The sequence below is a fragment of the Uranotaenia lowii genome, chromosome 3 (genome assembly GCF_029784155.1).
Source record: "Uranotaenia lowii strain MFRU-FL chromosome 3, ASM2978415v1, whole genome shotgun sequence".
In the NCBI taxonomy this organism is placed as follows: Eukaryota; Metazoa; Arthropoda; class Insecta; order Diptera; family Culicidae; genus Uranotaenia; species Uranotaenia lowii.
The window spans coordinates 105335460-105358104 of record NC_073693.1 but is presented as its reverse complement, the minus strand read 5'-3'; the positions used below and the strand labels follow the sequence as shown (position 1 = coordinate 105358104).

The 22645-nt window shown below is 35.2% G+C and overlaps 1 protein-coding gene across 1 annotated transcript in view; it reads right to left on the bottom strand.

Moving 5' to 3' along the window:
- Nucleotides 1–22645, bottom strand: part of LOC129754913 (leucine-rich repeat-containing protein let-4) — an 85992-nt gene that overhangs the window by 28254 nt on the left and 35093 nt on the right. The window contains exons 2-6 of the mRNA XM_055751178.1: nt 12057–12688; nt 6788–7010; nt 2746–2882; nt 2465–2617; nt 2098–2278 (exon numbers count right to left, since the gene is read on the bottom strand). Of these exons, the coding sequence (XP_055607153.1) occupies nt 2098–2278; nt 2465–2617; nt 2746–2882; nt 6788–7010; nt 12057–12621 (1259 nt within the window). The 5' untranslated portion in view covers nt 12622–12688. The remainder of the gene's footprint in view (nt 1–2097; nt 2279–2464; nt 2618–2745; nt 2883–6787; nt 7011–12056; nt 12689–22645) is intronic.

Genomic DNA, 22645 nt, shown 5'->3' with positions numbered 1-22645 from the left:
ACATTATATGCCAATGAAATGAAAAACTAAAATGGATGGTTACGTCCAAAACCAGAATTTTTTGGCTAATTTTATCAAAATAATTGGAAGCCTGAAATATGACTTAAACTCCGCTGATGCGTTTCGATGAAGAAAAAAATGTTTAAAGTGTTTTTTTTTGCTGTTTTGTTGAGTACCGTCAAACGGGGCATCATGCAACAGCGGGGTTAGATGCAACATTTATATAACACTACATTGAATCAATTTTTAATTTAATGTATTGTAATAAAGTTATCTTTTAATTATAACAAAATTATGATGACATAATTTCTCGCATCTTAAGCTAGTTTTCTTAAGTTTTTTATTTGTACGTAAAATTTGAAAAATCGAGTAATAAATGTACAAATTTTAACATTTTTTGATGCCGAAAAAAACTTTACCCAGTATGACGGATCGGCTTGATAAAATTACCTACAAACTTTTTACAGGTTTCCTCATGTTATACCAACATTGTTCGTGTAAAAATATTTTTCGAACAATCACCCATTTTTTTTAAATGAATATTTTTAAAATTTAGTTAGGTGTCTGGGGTTAAATGCAACAAAACGCAAATCAAAGAAATACCTTGTAAATCTCGTTTCCATGTGCTGGAATATGAATGTTTTGCATCACGCGTTTGTAAACATTTAAATTTCATTCATCCAAACGTTTATTTTTATGATTTCAGCTTGTAGAATTTTTCGTAGTATTATTTAACCCCTAAATGTATGCAGCATCCTTATTTTCAGAAAAAATTTGAAATTTGTTTTTACAGACCCAAAAACTACTGCAATTGGTGTTGTCATGCGTAATGGTCTTTAAGGCATCGCAAATATATTAAAAACTATGAATTTTCGTACGTGTTCATAAGATTTTTCATTAAAAACAAAGTTTGTTGCAAGTTACCCCATTTTCTAAGGAGGGTGAAAATCGCATGTTTTTAGAAAATTAAAAATAACTGAGGAAACCAATTATTTTTCAAACTACGCCAATTTGATGCCCCAGCATCCTTAAAACTTTTGATGCATAAAGGATACGATTAACTGTGAACATAAGTTTTTTAGAAGCCATTGAATTTGAAAATTGTTGCATGTTGCCCCAGTTGTCGGTAATAACTGGGTTTTGACAAAATTTGCCTGGATTATGGGTTGAAATTAAAAATATTTTCTCGGATTTTGCCAGGTTTCAAGATAAAATTTCCCGAATGAGTGGAAATAAAATTCTGGTATTCTTAGTCCATTTTTTTTTTTCGCTAAGTGCAAAACTTCTAGTAGTCTAGACCGCAAAAAATTTCAAATGAAATTATTTTTAGATATTCACCGTGTTGCCAGAATTTATTATGTTTCAATGGAAATTTTGAACCTTTTTTATACATTTTTCGACTTCAAGGTATGTTAGGGTCACTTTAAAGTTTTCCAATCAAAATCAAATTTCGTGCAGTTTGTTATCTTGATAAAAGAAACATAAATAAAGGGTAAGATCAAGGTTTCCGAAAACAAATTTTGTGTGTTTTGAGAAAAAAAAACTCTGATTTCTGTGATTTCACTCAGAAATTGTGTGATGGTTTTCTGTCATGGATTGCTTGGAAATTTCATGAAATTTCATTCTTTTACATATTCTTTAAGAAAAATCAATCAACATTGCCAATCTTATCATGTTTTCTCAAAAAGAAGTTTAAAATGAAATCTTTGTTGACACACAATTTAAAATTTAATTTAAATTTAAATTCAAAAAAATCTATCAAATTTGTGTATATTTCCAAAATTATGTGTTCTGTGACGAAAATTTGCTCGAAATTCTGAAAATTTATAGATTTTTTTGTGATTTCGACAAATTATCCTACCCCCATTCTGATAGTTGATAAGGGTCACTCTACTGTACATTCAATTTTGAAAGTGATTGTAGTTAGAAAATCATTGTTTTTGTCATTCAAACTTCATTCAAATTCATAGTAACCAATATGACCAAAACAAGCAGGTCAACCATCGAAAGGTTAATCTGGACAAAGATCCATCTTCCATCTTCCTCTTCGAATAATAAAAAAAAACACCCCCACCCGTACAAATTAAATCTTCTTACTCATTCTTCTGCAGGTTCAGGAACGTAATCGAATCTCCAAATCCGACAAAAGCATCCTCGTTGATGGAGGAGATGTTGTTGGAGCGCAGATCCAGATGTCTCAAACGGTGCAGGGGACGGAGGGCTTCGCTCGGGATCCGGTGCAGATTGTTATCGCCCAACCGGAGGTATTGCAGGTTTTCTGTAAAAGAAAAATCGTCACAGAATGAATAGTGGTGCCAGGAAAAAAGAAGATCAAGATGAATCCCAGAGTGGTGGGCGAGAAAAGTGTTACAATAATTTGTCTTTGATAGCACCCAAGCTTGGAAGCAAACGACCGGGAAAGGAAATAACCCAAGAAAAGGTCAAAGGCAAGCTTCCCACTCACCTTCCAATCCCTCGAAGGCGTCCTTATCGATGTGGGATATCGAATTTCCCTCCAGCTCCAGGGAATTCAACAGGATCAGATGGCTGAAGACTCGGGGCGGAACTTCGGTGAGCTGATTGTGGGCCAAGATGAGGGAGTCCAGATTTTGGAGACCTGTGTGAGAATGAACCCGAACAAGCAAAAACAGAACGCAACACGATGAAAGTTAATAACAATCAGATGAAAGATATTTCGGTTTGCTTTCTTTCATCCTTTTTTGGTGGAAATAAAATTTGCCTTACCTTCGAAGTCTCCCTCCTTAATGGTTTTGATACGATTCTCTTGCAGTTCCAGCTTTCGGAGCATGTCCAACAGAGCCAACGCTTTCTGGGGGACCGCGGTTAGGTCGTTGCCGCCGAGGTTTAGCCGTTTCAGTTTTCTAAAAAAAAGTAAATGGAAAAAATACACCTTTTAGGATCAATGAGGCATTACAATGGGAGGAAAGGTTCACACTTTGAAATAATAGTATTTATAGATAAGGATTCACCTTTTTCCTTAGTTCAATTCATTGTGAATCCTTTGGTTTATTTTATGATGAAAGACCAGATAATTTGTCGCATCAGTGGATTACTGGACTTGAGGACCTCGATAATAGCCAAAAAGAGATTAAAAAGATCCAAATCCTTGCACAAGTCTTAAGAAAGATGATCAATTTGAAGAAAAAATTATTGAATTCCTTAAGGAACCTTATATTATGAAGTTACTGTAAGTTAGCCTTAAGGGGGGAGTAGGGTCTAACGGGTAAAAACAGACATCATTTTCACGAACTTTTTTTAGAGCTTTCATTCAAACAAATGTATTCAAATTTTTTGCATTATACAAAGCATTGTTAAAAGAACATTTAGTAATTTTATCGTTGAAAAATATTGAAAAATGAACCGGTGACGGAGCACATTCAAGGATGCCTTTTAGAAAACAGGATTTGCGGTGGACACTGTATCTCAGCACAGAATCATCTGAAGTCAAAAATTCAGAGCAAAATATTTTTAATAGATGTTTTTCTGGACCCCAACGATTTTATTTAACTTAAAAAAAAATTTGGAATTTTTGTGGCTGTTTGAAGTAAGACTACGATTTTTCACGAAAAAATCCACCATTTTTTATCTGTAAAATCTCCCCAAAGAAAAAAAAGAAAATCGTTGGGGTTTGTTATTTTATATGTAGAAAATATGTTCCAAATTTGAAAAGAATCGGTGAAGTAGTTTTCAAATGACGATGTCCACTGACTTTAAAAATGTGCTTCCGAGAAAAACGCGTTTGAAGTTTCTGCTCTCTCTATCTCTCTCTTGCAGTATTAGATAAGAGAAGATAAAGGCCTATAATTTCTACAGTTTTGCTTCGATTGACTTGAAAATTTGACACAACATTCTTGAAATGTATTACAATAAGAAAATAAAAAAAATAGAAAAAACGATTTTTTTAAAGTGTTAGACCCTACTCCCCCCTTAACACGTTCGTCGCCGTGGGACCCGTATTCGTGTGACGGGTGTATTTCCTGGGAGGCCCCGTCACATCAAAAAACGTGTGACGCTCTCTGGCTCAATTTAGCCGCTCATTTTAGCCAGACGTTGCAAAACTGGAATTCTCCTTCTTTAAATTCTCGCTTCGAGAATTTTCTTGGGCCTGGCTGGAAAAAATATCAAAATGAGCGTGTTAACACGATCGTCGCCACGCTCATTTTGGTAGTTTCACTAGCCGGGCCCAAAAAAATTCTCAGAGCAAGAAAGTAAAGACGGAGAACCCTCAGATTTGAAACGTGGTGTGTGTTAACTGAGCGGCTAACTGGAATAAGCGAGCGTCACACGTTTTTGGTGTGACGGGGCCTCCCAGGAAATACACCCGTCACCCGAATATGGGTCCCATGGTGACGAACGTGTTAAGTACGCTAGGAGTGAATGATACCACCGGCAAAAGCCCCAAAATAAATCTATACACACAGTAAATTTTGGCCTTGATTTCCAGCAAAAAAAAATGCTGGAAAAATCCAGCAATCCTAATTTTTGCTAGAAATCAGCAAACATTATCCTTCTCGCTGATTTCTCCAGGACTTGATCTTCATTGCTGAAAAACCAGCAATCGATCTGTCAAACTTGAATTTGTTTTTGTTTTTGCTCATTGTTTTTCGCTGCGCGCGAAAAAAGTTTGTTTCTATATTCCAGCGTTGAAGCATTTAAACCAAAGGTATATTTTTAGAGATAAAGTATTTCGTTAAAAAACTATTTTTTTTTCCTCAGATGGAGCATGATGTGCCATACTTGGCAGTAATTAATATTTGTTCCGGCATTATTTAAAAATCATCATTCAAAAAAGAAGAAAGAAATAATCAATATAAGTAATTTTATAGTCATCAATCATTGAAAACTGATGAACAGACAAACCTACATAAAAACTAAAACAGATTCTGAATTTGTATAGGTATCATTCTCCATTCATTTAAACAATAATATGCTGTAGTGATCTCAAAGGGTAAATTCTACAATTATTTTTAGAATTTTTCAAAGGTATCATTACAAGAAGTTTTAAACTAAAGGATTATTTATATTCAACAATTTTTTGACGATTAGAAAACGATTTAAATTTCACTCTAAAAACATTAAAAATTCAATTTGGTTTGAAACTTCAGAAGAGGGGAAAATATTTAAAATTTTTATTACTTTTTAAGCAGAAGTCGAAATTGCTTGCGGTCTTCGGATGACCATTGATTTAAATCCTTTTTTTTTAATTTTGTAATGTTTTACAAATTTGTAAAAAAAAATGGGCGAATTGCACAATTGTAGAAATTTCTACCTATTTTTAAAAGTTATTTCAAAAACAAAAGCAAAAAAAAACAATTGCATAAAAAACATGCAGGGCACCCAAATGATTGAAAATTAGCACTTCAATTATTTGCACTTCGGATAAATATACATTTTGTGGCCTTGTGTAATTTTTTGAAATACCGGTTTCAGCCTCAAATTCATTTTGTATTTTTTGTTCTTTACAATACTAAACTCCAAATTCATGAGTTTAGTGTTGTAAAGAACAAAAAATACAAAAAATAAAAAAGGGGCTGAAACTGGTTTTTTGAATGCTTATTGTTGATGTTGAATGTTATTAATGATAAAAGCAATAGTTTTATGTAGTAATTAGGTAAAAAAGTTCTGAAAAAAATGAATATTTATTTTGTTGTGGAACGAGATTTCCAAATGATTTCTCATTATTTTTCTAGTTATACATGGTTTTTCCTAATTTATACTATATTCATGCGTGTTTTATTCAAACATCAATCAATCAATGAAGAATAATGCGGTTTTGTTTTCTTAAACTCTTCGAAAAACTTTCCAATAAAAAAAATGCCTAAACCTTTCGTATTCCGAATCTATTTCCAGAAATTTAAAGTAACATTTGCATGAGTAGGATTGTATGGTAAATTTAATATTTTGTACTGAAAAATCATCATTTAGAATTTTTTTAAAGAAATTTTCCGCTGAACAACTTCGTTGAAGACCGTAACTTCGTATATAATTAGGCAAAAAAGTTATTAGCTCTTTAACAGAGGTATGTTTTTGGCATTGAAAAACAATATATTCAATTGACATCACTATGGGTGCCTAGCAAGGTATTGCATGACAACTTTTTATGCAAAACTTGGCGAGGCACACGCAGTGATGTCAATTGAATTTATTATTTTTTAATGCCGACAGACATACCCCTGTTAAACAGCTAATAACTTTTTTGCCTAATTAGATACGAAGCTACGGTCTTCAACGAAGTTGTTTAGCGGAAAATTTAAGATTGGTAAAAAACCATTAGCAAGTTTTTTGATTGGTGCCGCCGAAGAAAATTACGAACACACACATATAGGATCTCGGTGAAACGTAATGATTCTTTGAAGAGATCTAAATTCTGCTTAACACTTATGCGTACATTTTTCAAGGACATGATGGCTAGCATCTTACAAATGCTGGCACCACCAGCCCACTGAAAGAGCACTATGTACGTGAATCGATCTCATGGTCTCTGGCTTAGAAGACTTGAACGCTATCCTCTAAGCCACGATCGGCGATGATGTTGATTTTTCAGTACAAAATATTCAATATTCCCATACAAATCTCAAAATTCAAATTTACTCATGTAAACGTTACTTAAAAACTCTGCAAAAAATCATGGGTGAGTTTTGGATCAAAACTAAGCTTTTAAGACCCCAAGGTTTGAGAAATTCAATATTGACCCCAAATCGACTCAGTCTAGTGCAACATTCATTCACATTTCTGCCATTTTTATCAAGATAGAACCTATACTTACTTATCTAAACCTCGGAAGGCTTCCGGTTCGATCGAAGTCAGCTTGTTCTCGTAGATGGTCAAAATTTCCAGGGTGTCCAGCCCCTCGAAGGCCCGGTTGTGAATGACCGAGATGCGATTGTGGTTGATATTTAGGATCAACAAATGATGGAGATTCCGCAGGGCGCTCGAGGGAACCGTCATTAGCTGATTCTGGGACACATCCAGCTGGGTGAGGCCACGACCTGAATTAGAAAGAGAGAAATATGAAAAAAAAAAATGAAAGCTCCATTGAGTCATCAAGATAAGTTTGCTCCTAAAAAGTAACTGTCGTCATATCTTGTTCGACCCAACTCTCCCTTTCTCGTTGGGGTGTTTTCATATTTTCCGGGGTGTCAGATTTCCTCCGGATAATTGTGTGCTCAACAATAAATGGGGACAGTTTTTCCTGCTAATGCTAGGAAATATTCCTGTTGCTTCCGGTTTCCCGTGGAGTAACCATTAATCCCTGCGATTTATAATCTGACAACAGTTGCGTTCGCTCGTTCTTTGGTCGTGCTTTCAGGGTCGGGCTGTAAAGATTGCCTTTGGCATTAAGTAAGTTTTTCATGAAGAGCGAGCTCATTTACTGTGTCCTTAGGTTCACTTTTGAGAACAAAGGAATGACTCTGTAGATAACTTAGAAAGGCCTCTAGCATAGTGGTTCAATGGAAGATGTAACTTATTACTGGAATCAAGTTTCCAAAAGCTGTGAAAAATTGTGGCAGCAATTTAATTCTGAGATTCTAAAATATGTTCAAAAAATCCAATTCAATCAAAAATTTGTAGATTATTTATTTATTATATTGCCATTGAAAATACGGCGTTTATATCTTTTCTCGGGGTTTATGTGATAAATTATGAAAAATACGCAAAAAAGTTTATCCACCCTCAAATGGATACTAGTGTGTTTTACAAAGTTTTAGTATGTAAGCTTTCTTGAATGTAAACATTGTGTCTAGCTGTCATCTAGCACTCTTGAAGTTTTCGTTTCGTGTTTCGTGTTCATAATTGGAAATAATTGGTTGCAAAATGCCCAAAAAAGCACAAATTCCGATCAGCATCCGAAATTTGATTGTTGAACATCTTAAAACCGGCAAAAGCTTCCGTAATATTGCCGATATTGTCCAGCTTAATAAAGACGGTTGCTAGGATTGTCAGGGGTACAAACAGCGTGTTTCAATCTCACCAGCTAAACGATCGGGGCGTCCTTCAAAGACTACAGGCCGAATTGACAGAGCTATCGTGAAGAAGGCAGAGCTGGACCGGGGACTATCAGCTCCGAAAATTGCGAAACAGATTGAAAGCGAATTTTCCATTCAGCTGACATCACAATCCGTGCGAAATCGTCTTCATAAGAAAGGTCTTAAGGGAGAGAGAGAGTAGCGCTTAAGAAGCCATGGTTGTCCGCAAAAAATATCAAAAAAAGATTGAAGTGGGCCCTTGACCACATTTCATGGACCAGTGATGACTGGAATAAGATGATTTGGTCAGATGAGTCGAAATTAATGCTATTTGGGTCTGATGGTAGCACTAGAAAATGGCGGCGAACCAGTGAAAGTTTGAGAAAAAATTATTTGCGGCCTACAGTCAAGCATGGCGGTGCTGCGTTACTTAACATACATTGATTTTTCTGAGAACTAAGCATAACTTTGATTTTCATTTACATGTAGAGTCATGGTGTGGGGATCTATGGCTACATCCGGCATTGAAGAACTTGAATTCATCGATGGAATCATGACCAAGGAGGTTTATTCGGATATTTTGAAGCGGAAACTACCAGCGTCTGCACAGAAGCTAAAGTTGGGACGCAGACGCAGATATACGTTCCAACAAGACGGAGATCCGAAACACACTTCAAATCTGGTTTCGCAATGGTTTAAAAAAAAGCGTATCAAGGTTATGGAGTGACGTTCACAGTCTTCTGACCTTAATCCGATCGAGCATCGCTGGTCAATTTTGAAAATGAAGGGTCAGGAGCAAAAACCAACAAGCATCCAGCAATTGCGGCAGGTAATCTCAACTGAATGGGACAAAATCACCCCGGAAACAACCGCTAAGCTTGTTGAATCGATGCCACGACATTGTCAAGCAGTTATTGAAGCCAAAGGAGGTCACACGAAGTACTAAAGCTATGTGAGCCAGAGGGGTGGATAAACTTTTTTTACGATATTTTTTTATCTTTTTTAAACATCATAACTCAAATGCAACAGAATATGTTTTTCATTTGAAACTTGAATGAATTGACTTTGTTTTAACATAAACAATAATAAACTGAACTACAATTAACTGTGTTATAATTTTCCGTAGGGTTTTTTGGAATAAATCTAGTTTTTCGCTGGGGGTGGACAAACTTTTTTTTGCATACTGTATATAAAAATGGAGGCGTTTTCTTTGTAACACCATCACGTAGAAACGGTCGGTCGTAGTGAAGTGAAATTTGGTATCCGAAGGTTTTTCTGGTCAGAGATGGTTTGTACAGTAGTTTCAAGAATCTCAATTTTTATGGAACCCCTTTGTGGGGACCCCCTGTCCCCATACAAAATCATCTTGAAATGGAACAAAAGCCGTTAAATTTGGTTACGATTTTCATAAAAATCGATTTGCGAGAACGATGAAGTTAAGGACGTGTGAATGAAATACATTAATGACGATTTATTTATTTTAAGGTAAACCGAAGTTTACCGGGTCAGCTAGTATTTTATAAAATTTAAAAATAAACTTACTTGAAATTCGGTAAATTTGTACGGAAATTAAAACAAAATATGATGATGCAAAATATAAGTTTTTTTTTATCATTGTAGAAGGATTATTTTTCCCCAAAACTCTTCTCATCATTTTAGATACTTATTTATATAATTTTATTGATAACTCAAGGAAAGGAACATCATTTTGGTGCGTATGATTTAATGCTCCATATGGTAGATTCAGGCGTCCTGAACTTGAATTTTTTGTCAAACTTTGTCTATCAACTGGTATGGTGATGGTCCGAATTTCACACGAATGTTTTTACTTTATTTGCAAAATCAAAGAAAAAATTGAATTGCGTTTTACCAATCATGTATTTTGTGTCCAAAACAATTTTTAAAAAAGTTTATCCAAATAAACTGGCTGATGTTGTTCGATGAAAAATACAACTTATCGAGTTTTTTTTCTGCATGATTCTGCATGATTCTGCATGGTTCTGCTTGAAGAATTTCTTAATTTGCCTGAATATTGCCCAGATTTGGAGTTGTAAAATTTAAAATTGAATGCTCGGATTTTGCAAGGTTTTCAATCAAAATTGCCCGCATTTACCCTGCTCGGATAAGTGCAAAAAAAATATAGGGCTTGCTTGGGTTTGAATCATTTCCTACGTTTTGATTCCAATTTTCTTAAATCTAAATTTGTTGCCTGTGCCCGGATTGTGGAACTTGTATCCAGTTTAATATTCTTGATTTTCAGTTCGGTTCATCATTGGGACAAAATCCTGATTCAAATCTTGGTGTTGCATTTAAAACTAAAATTTGATTCATTTTCTATGTTCGTAACTCATCATTCCGGAATATTAAAAGTCAATATTTTAAATAACAAACCTTTCTTAAAATTCAGATGTGAAATTTTAACTCTTAATTCTTATGCAGAAATAAAAATGAAAAAAAGTTTTTTTTTTCATAATGATCATCGAGAATTAATATATCAGAGTTTCATCAATCGGAAATTTCATTCAGATTCACTAGTTGAATTACGAATAATTTATTCAAGATAAGAATCATATAGAGAATCAAAGACTCAAAATTCAAACAAAAGATTTCTGGTTATAGATTCTATCTGTTCTGTTATAAATTATATGGAATTTTTGTTTGGAGTTTAGAAATCGATTTCAAATAAAAAAATTCAAATTTTTATTCAGGTTCAAAATGCAAAATTCACATTCGGAATTGAAATTCAAAATAGCCCACAACAAAACACAAAAAAGGTGAAAACCACTATTATAAATACGATCTGAACTCATTTTCAAAATTGCATTCTTTGAAAACTCTAAAATTCAATTTTGATTTTTTTTCCTGGGATTTTAAAAATGTAATAAATTAATAATTTTGATTTATTGTTGATGAAATAACTTAATCTCCAAGTTCAGGAAAACTCAGCTGAGACTATTTTTAGTGGTTTGTTGTTTGTTAAGAGTACATCTGATTTGAACCCCACCCAAGTTTTTCGTTCAAATGTAGCCTTCAAGATTCCTCAATTATTTTTTAAAACTTCAAAGAAACTGAACACATTTAGGACCTATTTTCGAAAGTAATGATTTTAAATGAACAACTAATAATATAAAAGAACTTAAACCCGAATACACAAATACTCTTATTGTCACTTTTTTACTATTCTTTATGTATGCATTTTTCAAGCAAAAATGTTATAGGAAAAAAATTGTCACCAAGACCCCCTCCCCATATGAATTTGGGCATGTCTTTTGGCATTCAGAAACAAAAAATTAAATTGACATCACTGCTGAGTGCCTAGCGAGGTATTACATGAATACTTTTTATGCAAAACTTTGCGAGGCACCAGCAGTGGTGTCAATTAATTTTTTTTTGTTTTATAATTCCAACAAAAACATTCCCCTATTAAACATCAAATAACTTTTTTGCATGATAAGATACGAAGATACGATGTTCAACAAAGTTGTTAGGCGAAAATATTTCTTCAAAATATTCTTAAATTGGCACAAAAACCATAAGCAGGCTTGATTCCACAGAAGAAAAAATATTATGTTGATTCCTGAGTACAAAATACCAAACAAACATGGAAGTTCAAATTTTACTCATGTAAACATGAATAAAAAAAATCTGCAAAAAATCATGGATAAGCATCTTAAACGCCAGGGTTTGAAAAAAACTAAAAGGTCTAAAAGGTCAAACTATGAACTTGTTTAGTAACACTTCTTAAGAATACTCCATTCTAAAGATGAGGTCGGGTTTTTGTACGTGAAGTTTAAAGCTTGAATAAAAGAGGTTGATTGAATTGCAATTCGGAATTTACAATTAAAAATTTGTTTCAATTCGTGAAAGGCATATATTTAGTGTCGTAAAATTGAATGTCTCAAGCCTAGGGTGATTTAAAGCTTATTTTTTTCTGGATACAAGCCAAATTTATGGCTTGCTTGTTAAGACTTATTTAACCGATTTTAAGATCAAGTAACTACCCGTTACTACGGCCAAAATTTAACTAGGAAAAAACCTCTATGGTGGGGCAATCAAAAATTAACTCACCCAAAGAGCTCAACGAAGTCTCCTCGATTGCGGCCAGGCTGCTGTTGTGTATCGTCAGATGTCGAATGTCGAGCGACAGGAAAACGAATCCCTGCAGCTTCGGCAGATTGTTGTGCCTCAGCTTCAGATAGAAGATGATGGAATTCTTCCCCTTGAGGGCCGTCATGGCCCTTGTAATGTGCGTCACATCGGTCGCCTCACACAGGATGTCCAGGCCATTCTTCTTCACCTGACACTGACACGGATTGATGTCGGCCGCCGTCGGACAGGTCTGGGGGGCACTGGACTGGCCCACGGTGACCGAGGCCAACTGAAGTAAGACCGCCGCCATCGCCAGAAGTGCCAACCCGCGGCCGGACCGGAACGACCCTAGCCGCCATCTGCTGATTATGCTGCTATCGTGATGCACTGATGATGGCGACGACTTCCGGTGACATTCTGGTCGTTGACGTTGGCTTTCATCGGATGCTGCTACTGCTGTTGCATTAGGGCAGATTCTCGTGACGGACCCGTCATCCCTTATGGTGCTGGAATTTACTGTCCGCTGGACATTCCCTGACGGCATCTTCCCGTGCCGTCTATTGCGATTTTTTTCTTCTTCTTTCGAGCCGACACGTTGGTTACGTTAACATCTGCAAAGTAACGAAAAAAAGAAATTTTGTTCAGTTAAAACAGCAAGTCTTTTCACATGCAAGTAATCTTAAAAACGTTAATTAGGTTTTTAGGAAGAGAGCATATTTGTGTCAATAATAAAAAGAACGATAATAATATGTTTAAAGATCCTGTAGAGTATCTTCATTCTATAAAAATTCAAAAAGGTGCCATAAAAGTACATTTTGGAACAATATCTAGTTTTTTCAAACCCCTAAGAAACAACCAAATTTCTGGCGGATGACGATCTCCGCAGCGCTGTTGATGGTATCCCAACAGTCATCGAGAGGGGCTTCGTCAAGCCGGCAGCACTGCTTCTAGCGATTACGAGTAGTCTGCCGCGACCTCAGGTTCCTTCAGTCGTGCGATATTTAACCTAGACAGGCGTGTGTTTCGTATGTTGTTCACTACGGAGAGCTTTGTGCGCATCTTGACCATCACCAGATAGTGGTCTGAATCGTTTTTGGCTCCTCGACAGGCCCTGACGTCGCTGATGTCCGAGAAATGCTGGCTTTCTATCAAAACGTGGTCGATCTGTTATTGCGGTTGGTAGGACGGTGATTTCTGCTGTCAGCTGAAGCGCGCTGAATTTTCCAATTGTCGGTTTGAATTTCTCTTCCTGACCGACCTAAGCGTTAAATTATCCGACTATTTAACGCTGAAGCGATATCATGTTTTGAGCATCGGTCGTGTTCACGTTCAAATTGTGCGTGGAATTCGTCTTTGTAAATCAGTAAATATCCAATTACCCTTTCTTTCAAATTCTGAACGCACTTAAAAGAAACTACCACTGATATGGGATGCAATCGAAGGGAAAACTGAGGAAAAAAGTGACATTTAATACTTGTTGAAGACCTGTTTAGTTTTTAAATTAGTCACCTTTCGTACTGATGCACGCGTGAACTTTCAAATTATTTCTGATCCTTCTTGCTTCATAGTCCAAAGAAAAGTGGACGAGAAAAAATCAGCCCTCACTTCAAACTGGTAATTGATCTTCGTGACCGGAACTACGTAATTATTAGCGAACTAATAATTACGAACTTCCCCAAAACCAATATCTTCTTATTAAAATTGTTTTCCTTTTACCTATACGAAATCAAACCTCCTATCTTGGGTCAAGTTCGGGTGGAGCGATATCGACAAGCTGGTCCACCTATCTCCGTGCTGTTGATCGGGCGCCTACCAAACAGCTCTTGATAACAGGCTTCACCTAAACCACACGCTAAGCGATCACACCCCAGTTGCAAAAATATCTCATTACAAAATTCCTCCATGACGTCATAGGTGGAATACCCTCGAGGGATGGATTGACGTCGTTGAGTGCCTCGCTTGAAGAGCACTCTCATGAGTTCCTTGAGTTGGAGACCTCTCTCGCCCAGTATAAGCGCGTCCTCTCAGAAATCGACAGAGCATGCAAAAAATTGAGAGTTGAGTCACCGAACTTAGAATTATAGGTTAATCTCGGCGATACTCCAAGAACGCAAATATTCTCATTCGGTTTGTCCGAATACGAATGCGTACACGCAAAATCAGTTTGAATCGTACACTTGTAAGGTGTGCTCGCATTTTGTCCCCGTGTCCCGTGTATGCTTTAAATCGTAGCAGTCGACTTCTCAGGGAGGAAAACACGCGTCTCGCTCGGAAGGGAACATACGATTCGGATTGTGTTCGTGTGATTCTTTGGAGGGCGTGTCTTAGATTATTTCGTGGCACTCACCCAAGGCACGCGTATGGTGTGTTCCTCTCTGCCGATTAGATGATGCAAAATCGCTAGAGAGATCGATACGATCCTTCTGTCGATTTGATTTACCTCTCTGCCGATTCATGTTTACTGGGCGGTAGCAGAATTCGCAATCAATTTTCCCAAAATCACTCAAGAAAAGCAATCAGGATTTGTTTCTAGCTAAAAAATGTCTTCTTTGATTATTGCTATACGTACGTGGTAAAGGTTAAGGTTGTACGTTTTTCAAAAATTAACACTAAGAGCAAGTTCACTAGACACAAAAAAATTGACCGAGCGGCATCGTGTGCTTCCTTTGCTAGTCGTAGCGTGGACTGGTCAATCAGAGGCAATCGACATACTTGTTGATACATTCTAAGCGTCACTCACTGACTGATTCACAAGCATTTAGCGTAGCATAAGGTTGCCAGAATTTTTTCCACTCCCATCCGGGCCTAGCAATTCCGGGCATTTTTTCAAAAAAACCTGGCAAAATCCGGGCATGGATTGCAATTTTTCAAATTCAAGAACCGGGCAAAATTTCGGTGTTATTATATATAAAAGCAAAGAAAAAATGCAAAAAAAAATGAAATTTATATTTTATTAATGTAATTGCAGACTTCCGAAAACTTTTTATTGAAAGGTTTATAAAAAGTAAATCAGCGAAATTATTTGAAACAACCGTTGAAAATTTCCATACTGTGATCGATTTTGCTGAAACTTACTCAAAAACTTTGATCTTTTTTGGTTTTTTTGTGAAAATTCTAAAAAAAACCGGGCAATATCCGGACTTTTTTCACGATATCCCGGCAACCGGGCCGGGCCGGACTTTCTCGAAATTTTGCATCAAATATCCGGGCAAACCCGGATAAAACCGGGCAATCTGGCAAGCTTAGCGTAGCATCATTGTCGATCATGTTTGTTATTGATTGACAATCATGAACGTTTTGAAAGGAAAATTTGAGGAAATGCCAGGACCGCATTGCGGATAACTAGTAGTAATTGGTAAAGTTCTACGCAAAGTGAAAAGTAAACAATCATCCGATAGCCTCCATGCACGGTATAAATAGACAAGGTAGGCTTCTAACACGAGTAAACAACTCGTTTGCATGTTAACAAATGACGTCATTACTATCTTCGAATAGCGTGCCAGGCAAAAAGTTTTGTGCGCGTAAGATAATGCTGCATACACCGAGGATCACTAGATGGATAGTAATGACGACATTATCGGGAAGATATCACCATAATTTATTTTGTACACCGTGGCCTCCATGGATCGCTCAAAACTAATAGTAGTAGGTTGAAAATAATCAAGGAAGGCCACGGTGTACAATGTAATAAGGTGATATCTTCCCGATAGTGTCGTCATTACTATCCATCTAGTGATCCTCGTTGTATGCAGCATTATCTTACGCGCGCAAAACTTTTTGCCTGGCACGCTATAGGCAGATAGGAATGACGTCATTTGTTTACATTCAAACGAGTTGTTTACTCGTGTTAGTAGCCTACCTTATATATTTACACCGTGAAAGAAGGCAATAACTATCGAGGTGCTCGAATACTAATAGTCTGCGTCTTTGCCTGCCATAGCTTGTTTATTCAGGAGTATTTCAAATATAGAAGCGTCGTTGTCATGCAAAACTGTTTGTATGCTTTAGTAGGAGAGAGAAAAATTGACTGCTACGATTTTTTGCCTCCGAATGCAGTCAAGCATGGCTCAGTAAAAATGTTTGAATTTCGGAATATTGCTCGTAACATAATTTCAGTTTGAATGAAACGTGGATGCTCAAGTGAAATATGTTCATTGAAGTCTATAATTACCGAAATTAAATCGGGATGTTCAAGAAGAATATTTTCAGCAAAGTCGATACTGTTACACGCCATCTGCCGTTGCTATCGCTCTCCATAACCAACATTTTTTCACTGTAGTGTATGTTGAAGAGACTATAGGCTATGGAAGCGAAAATATATTCTTTCTCTCCTTAAGAAGAACCAGTAAGATATGAGATATGTTAAAAGTTGGGTGAAACTTTAGCTGCATCCTACTTGCACTTATGCATAACCATCATCCAAATTCGGCAGCGCTTCCATCGCCTATAGTAAACAAAAAGACGCCATCTTTATATTCCTTTTCAAACTAATGAGCTAGCAAACCTGATGTAGAGCTTCCTTTGAGACTGCTTGTTTTAGTTCGATTGGAATAAAACTGACAGAAAATCAAAAATTCCAATCGTGACATTTCGTCTCTTTGTTTATGCTCGTTAGTGTATGTTGGCTCTGTCGTGTTGATTTCAAGTGGCTGAAAGAGAAGATAATTTCCGAACTGACATTTTTGTACCGCACTGACGTTTTGGAATAAAAGTTAAATCAAATGAAAGGGGAACTGACGTTTTTGTTCCAAAAAGTCGGCACAGTTTGTTTGTATGTGATTTGACAGTTGCTTCAGTTCTTTGGTTGATTTACGGATTCTCTACAGAGGTACATCTGCAAATCTCTGCGGAGCGTTTCAGAGAGAACCGATCTCGTCAGTGATTCTCGATAGAGAAATTGTTCGCCTGGCGAGGTTTAGCTTTTCTCATCCATAAAAGACGAGTCAAAAAGGTAAATTTGATAAATTCCCATATTAACGTTGATTCAACGACCGCTCATTTATTCATTGTGATTATACGAAGGAATGAGGAAGGCTTTCATACATTTTTTTTATTTTTGCACAGCCCGAAAACTTATCTTAAAAATGAAAAAAAATTACATGGAAAAGTATTAGGGAACGAGAAGCGATTCTGTAATTATTTGTGATACCAACCTTCTTCCCGTGAGTACACAGGGAGGAAAAGTTGACCTCAATAAAAAATTTTAGAATAAATTAAGAATAAATCAAGCGAATGGAATCTAATTTGGCATGAAGAAGTATGTGGATATATTTCTTTTATGGTTCCGTCATGCAGTTGTATAGCTTAAGAACTTATCAACCAACGGAAACAAACTTGAGATGAGAATGTTTTGGGGTATGAACAAATAGAGATGGGAGAGGGGAAGGGCTACCAAACCAGTTTTTTTTTATTAAATTGATAATTTACCAAGCATAACGCATCATATTTTATAATAGAGGTTGTTCGCGTAAGATTAATTTAAGACACTTGCGTTTTCTGGACGGACTTGACTCCAGTCAAATGCGGAATGTGATCTTTTTGAGATTCAACCTATGTTATTGATGGGTTTTATTTGTTTTCTCGGAAGTTTTTAATTCTGATGAATCATTCACCCCTCATGTTTTTATGGTAGTTAAGGAGACCTCCCAATTTTGAAAGAGGAAAGAATGGAGAACCCATTCTAGTAAAACATACATTTTAGAATTGTTCTTGAACTCATGAAGCTTATCAAAACAAAGAAAAAAAAAACTCCAGAATCTAAAAATCAAGGTTATTCACCAAGCTTCCGTGAATAAGTTTTTTTTTCGTTTCAATTATAGTAGTTTTACCATCCTTATGGAATTACACGGACACGGACAATCATTGAAAAACTTATCCGGTACAACTGTGTTTGATGTTTACTTTTGGCCTCGAACTCGCTGGAATCAGCTCAGTATACAACTGACTTGCCAACTAAGCTATATCACAAACCCTACCAGTTAAAAACATGATATCATGTTTGTATTGCATTTCGAAACTCCAGCTGCAGCTCTCATTTGAAAATGGTTGCTTTTGAGTGATGTTGACATTTGATTTGAAATTATGCTAAAAAAAATTAAATCAATATTCAAATAACTATTTCTAGTTTAATTTATTTTTTGAAGGTGTAGCAAAGCACACCGGGTCAGCAAGTGCCAAATAATTTTGTTTCTCTTAATCTTGTGCTGCTGTCATATCTAAAATGTGCGCCTTAAAAATATCTACTGCTTATTTAATAACTTTTGTATATTGATCCGTATCAACCATAATGAAGGTTGTTAAACATTGAAACAGGTTATTTGTATTTAGAAAAATGAAACGATTCTGATTCGTTATAATATACATTTGAAATTTTTAAAAGAAAAAAAATGGAATTACTTTAAATTTTCCAGAAAAGAACCTTAAAACGAATATACAGATGTGTTTGCAGGGTATTGTCGTCAAAATGTTGTAGCAGTTTTTAGGCGTTTAAACCATTTGAATCTCAATCAGACTTCAAGCTTAAACCAAATAAATCAATCAAACTAAAAGAAGTTAATTTATTCACATGAAAACTTGCTAGCAAGCTGCTTTAGCTAACCCAGTTCAAAAAGTGGAAAATTGTTGTGTTTCGAATATTTAAAAACTAATATTTATTTTCTTTTATCTTTGGGAGCAGTGCAAGTGCAATAATTATTGCGTGAGTTAACATAAATTGGAATAATAAAATGATGTTTGATTTTTTGTAAATTACTGTTATGCATAATTTCTGAATAAAGTTTCTCTATCATTATTTCGACGGAAAAAGAATGATAACTCTCTTTACATGCTTCCAATGGATGAACATCTTATTTTCATAAAGGTTTTGGATCCGAAATTTTCCTACCGTCTCTAAAATTTCAATACTATAGAATCAAAATAGGAACAAAACTGCTCAAAGAATCAAGAGATGCTTCAAAAACTCTGGTTGTTGATTCGCAAACAATGCTTCAAGACGCCAAAAAAAAACTCAAAAAACTCGAACCTCACTCATGAGCCAGCAAAAAAGAAAAATTCTTCGCCGTAGATCTCTCAAGACAAAAGTTTTCCCCAAACCGCTTTCAAATATTCATTCCAACCCACAATCAGCAGAAGAAGAAAAAACAATCTTGACTTGTTCATGCTCGACGATTTTAAAATGTTAAAATCTAGCCATGCATTTGGGGTCTCCCGGTGGCCGATACTCCAAAGGCTTTGCTTTGCCATTCAAATGGCGAGCAGCAAAGGAAAAAAAAGAACACAAAAGCTGTTTTCAGTCAAAAGTGTGGAAAACCTGAATGGATTTTCTACTTTCGCTTCTTCGAGGATTATTTTTACCCATCTCGTTGAGTTTATTTTCCATCGTTTTCTGTTTTAGCTGGACGTTTGCCATCTTCGGGCTAAGAAAAAAGGTAGGAAAAACACAATTATTTTTTTTTTATTCCATTATTTCGTTCGGTCCTCGGAGATGAGCTTCGTGGAAATTTTTCCAGCTGTCTTCAAAGTTTTCCATTCTACTGGGAATGTTGGCAAGCGAAGCGCTGAAGATTTATTGGAAAATTGAACCGGATATCAGTGGGAATCGGGCTTTAATATTTTTTTGAGTTATTTTTTTTTTTTAAAAAGCACAAAATCCTAGATCATCAGAAGAATCTAGTCTCATGACTTCACTGATTTGTCATGAAACGAGATGCAAGTATTTTAAAAGCTCTTGATACCAAGAGCAAATTGGGCAAGCATAAATCGAGAACGGAGTGCTTCTGATTATATTTGTACAAATTTGTCTATCGAACTGAAGTACATAATCCACCCATAGAAATATATCTGCAAACAGAGATCAAAACCCACTGAGAGACAGAAAGACCACGATCTCGATAACGTGTCACGTATCCAATATATGATAGTTAATAAAATCATTCCTTTGTCCGGATGCCATCTTTTGTTGGATGGCATTTTTTCATTCATTTTTTTGAGGAAAGTCTCTCTCGTGTTTGATATCGATGTTTCGTGCGGAAATTGAGTGACAGTTTTCTGCTGCCGGTTATTCTGTTTTGTCGAAGAAAAAGGATCCTATTTGTCCTTTCCGGAAAAGGTCCTCATCAAACGGAATGATTATGTAAGTGTTATGGCCTGAACGAATGGACTCGTAATTACCTTGGTATATATGGTAGTTGTTTTGCTGATAACAAGCTTACATTGAAATTTTGGAAGGAGTGTAGTGACTTACACGATATAGTCGAAAAATTTAGAAATCTGAAATCAATAGATAATTGAAAACATCAGAAATAGTTGAATCGGAACCGTAATAAACCTTTTAAATAAGTGTTTACAGAACAGAACCCTTTGAAAATTTAAAAAGTTTAGAAGTGCATGTTGAGTGTATTAGAAAAGCTACAAACTAAATCAAGTGAACCTATCATTTGATAAACTACATATCTCATCTCAAATATTAAAACGCCACGAAACCAATGCTTTTGCAAAGAAATATTGCGCGATGAGTTTACAGAAACAGCTAAATTTTGAGCAAAATTAAGTTTCATTTTTATTAAAATCAATAAGTCCGATCATTTTTGGACCAGAGGGCGAGAACAGTTGCTACTTTATAATCGGAACTTCCAAAAATTCCACTTTTTCAACGTATTCTCGAAGAATTTTTATTAATTTAATTCCATTTTCTTCATTTTTTTTACTCATGCTTAGCCTAAGTCTCATCAAAATATTAATATTATGATGATAAATGGTAAATTTGATTACAATAATGTTATTTTCAATGCATTTCTGACTATCTGACGATTTCGGTAGACGAATGCACCCATTGGTCCCAGCATTGTCTGATAAACGAACGAGAGTTGTAACAATTTTGAACACGAGAGAAGCAAAATTTGGCATTATTTTTCGATCTGAGTTGTAAATAAAACCATAAAAATATATTTTATTTAGTGGTCAAACTAATAAGAAATATCACGGAAAACCTTTTGAAAACATGTCTGGAGATGGTGATTATCAGATATCTTTAATTTGCTAGGTTCGAAAAATTGACAGAATAGTTATTCAATTCTATGCAATTTTCACAAATTTTGTTTTTCCTCTAGAAGATACATTATTTTCTTTTTATACAAAATAAACATCAACTCATAAATTCCACATTCAGAACATGTTTTCTAGAACTCAATTTTTTGTTTCGACATCCCGATCAGGAGGGAAAAACTAAATTATATCAAGATGAGATATTTTGATACTAATTTTTTCCTATCTAAATGAGTTATTATTCAGTACTCGTAGGATGTTAAAATATCTCAAATTATATCAAAAAATCTATACGATCATAGCTAAATTATATCAATTTTAGATATGCTCCTATCAAGATTATATCTCGTTCAGATAGCATAGTTTGATATTGGGCAGAACAAAACCTATCAAAATTATAACTTATCAAGATATGAGTGCTTCGAGAAAAATTTCTAGTGGAATGTCAATAAACCATATTATTGACTAAAACTATGTTTCATTTTTGGTTTCCCAAAAATTGGATCCAATTTAATGGATCTGTTGAGCGAAATTCATTAATGTACGGTTTGGGCCGTTGACTTCGATGTCCGTGTTTCAGAAAAAGTTGTACATATATCAAAATAAGATATAATCATTTTATTTTGGGACAACCCGAAAAAATTCTTTATCATTGAAAATTATCTCAACCCCATTCAAGTCTGTCAATCAGAATAAAATATAATTCAGATTGGAGAAACTTAAAATCTAATTTTTTCAGTACGTAATTATAACTGAATCAGATGTAAATATCTTGGTGAGATACGATTGAGTTATTATTTTGATATGCTCTTCTGATCGGGATAAAACTACAAACAAGGCAGAATTTTGTAAAAATTTTTGTTTTTTTTTAATCCAAAAATTGATTGAATTATTGTCGGATTATGGAAATATTGAATCTGAAATGCGAATGTGAGATGATAAATTTAAATCTGATTAAGATGTTTTTTTAAGGATATTGCTCTTTTTTTTAATCATCCCAGTGATATCACATGCTGATAACCTTCATTAATTCTAATCAGAAGCTAAATTAATCTATATATATAAAAAGCAATTTCTGTATGATTGTTTGTTTGTTTGTTTGTTTGTTTGTTTGTTTGTTTGTTTGTTTGTTTGTTTGTTTGTCCTCTATAGACTCAGTCGTCTTAAGAGCTAGAGAGCTGAAATTTGGCATGGATGCTCATTACACAGCAAGAAAAAATCGTGTAATTTTAGATTGAAAACGATGCACGAAAACGGAACATCGTTTTTGATCTAAAATTACATCATCGTTACATTGAGGCGTGTAAATTTAGGTGAAAAACGATGCACGAAGAGGGAATAGCTTTTTGTCATGTAAAAATACACAGCGATGCAAAATTTTAGATTTTAATTCAGGATATTTGCAGTTTTCATGAAATATTCAGATATTATGCATGTCATGAAAACAAAAATACATTGTGTATAATTATGAAACATTTATTTAGGCAAGTTGAACCTTTCTGGTCTTGGAAACCACAATTTAAAAA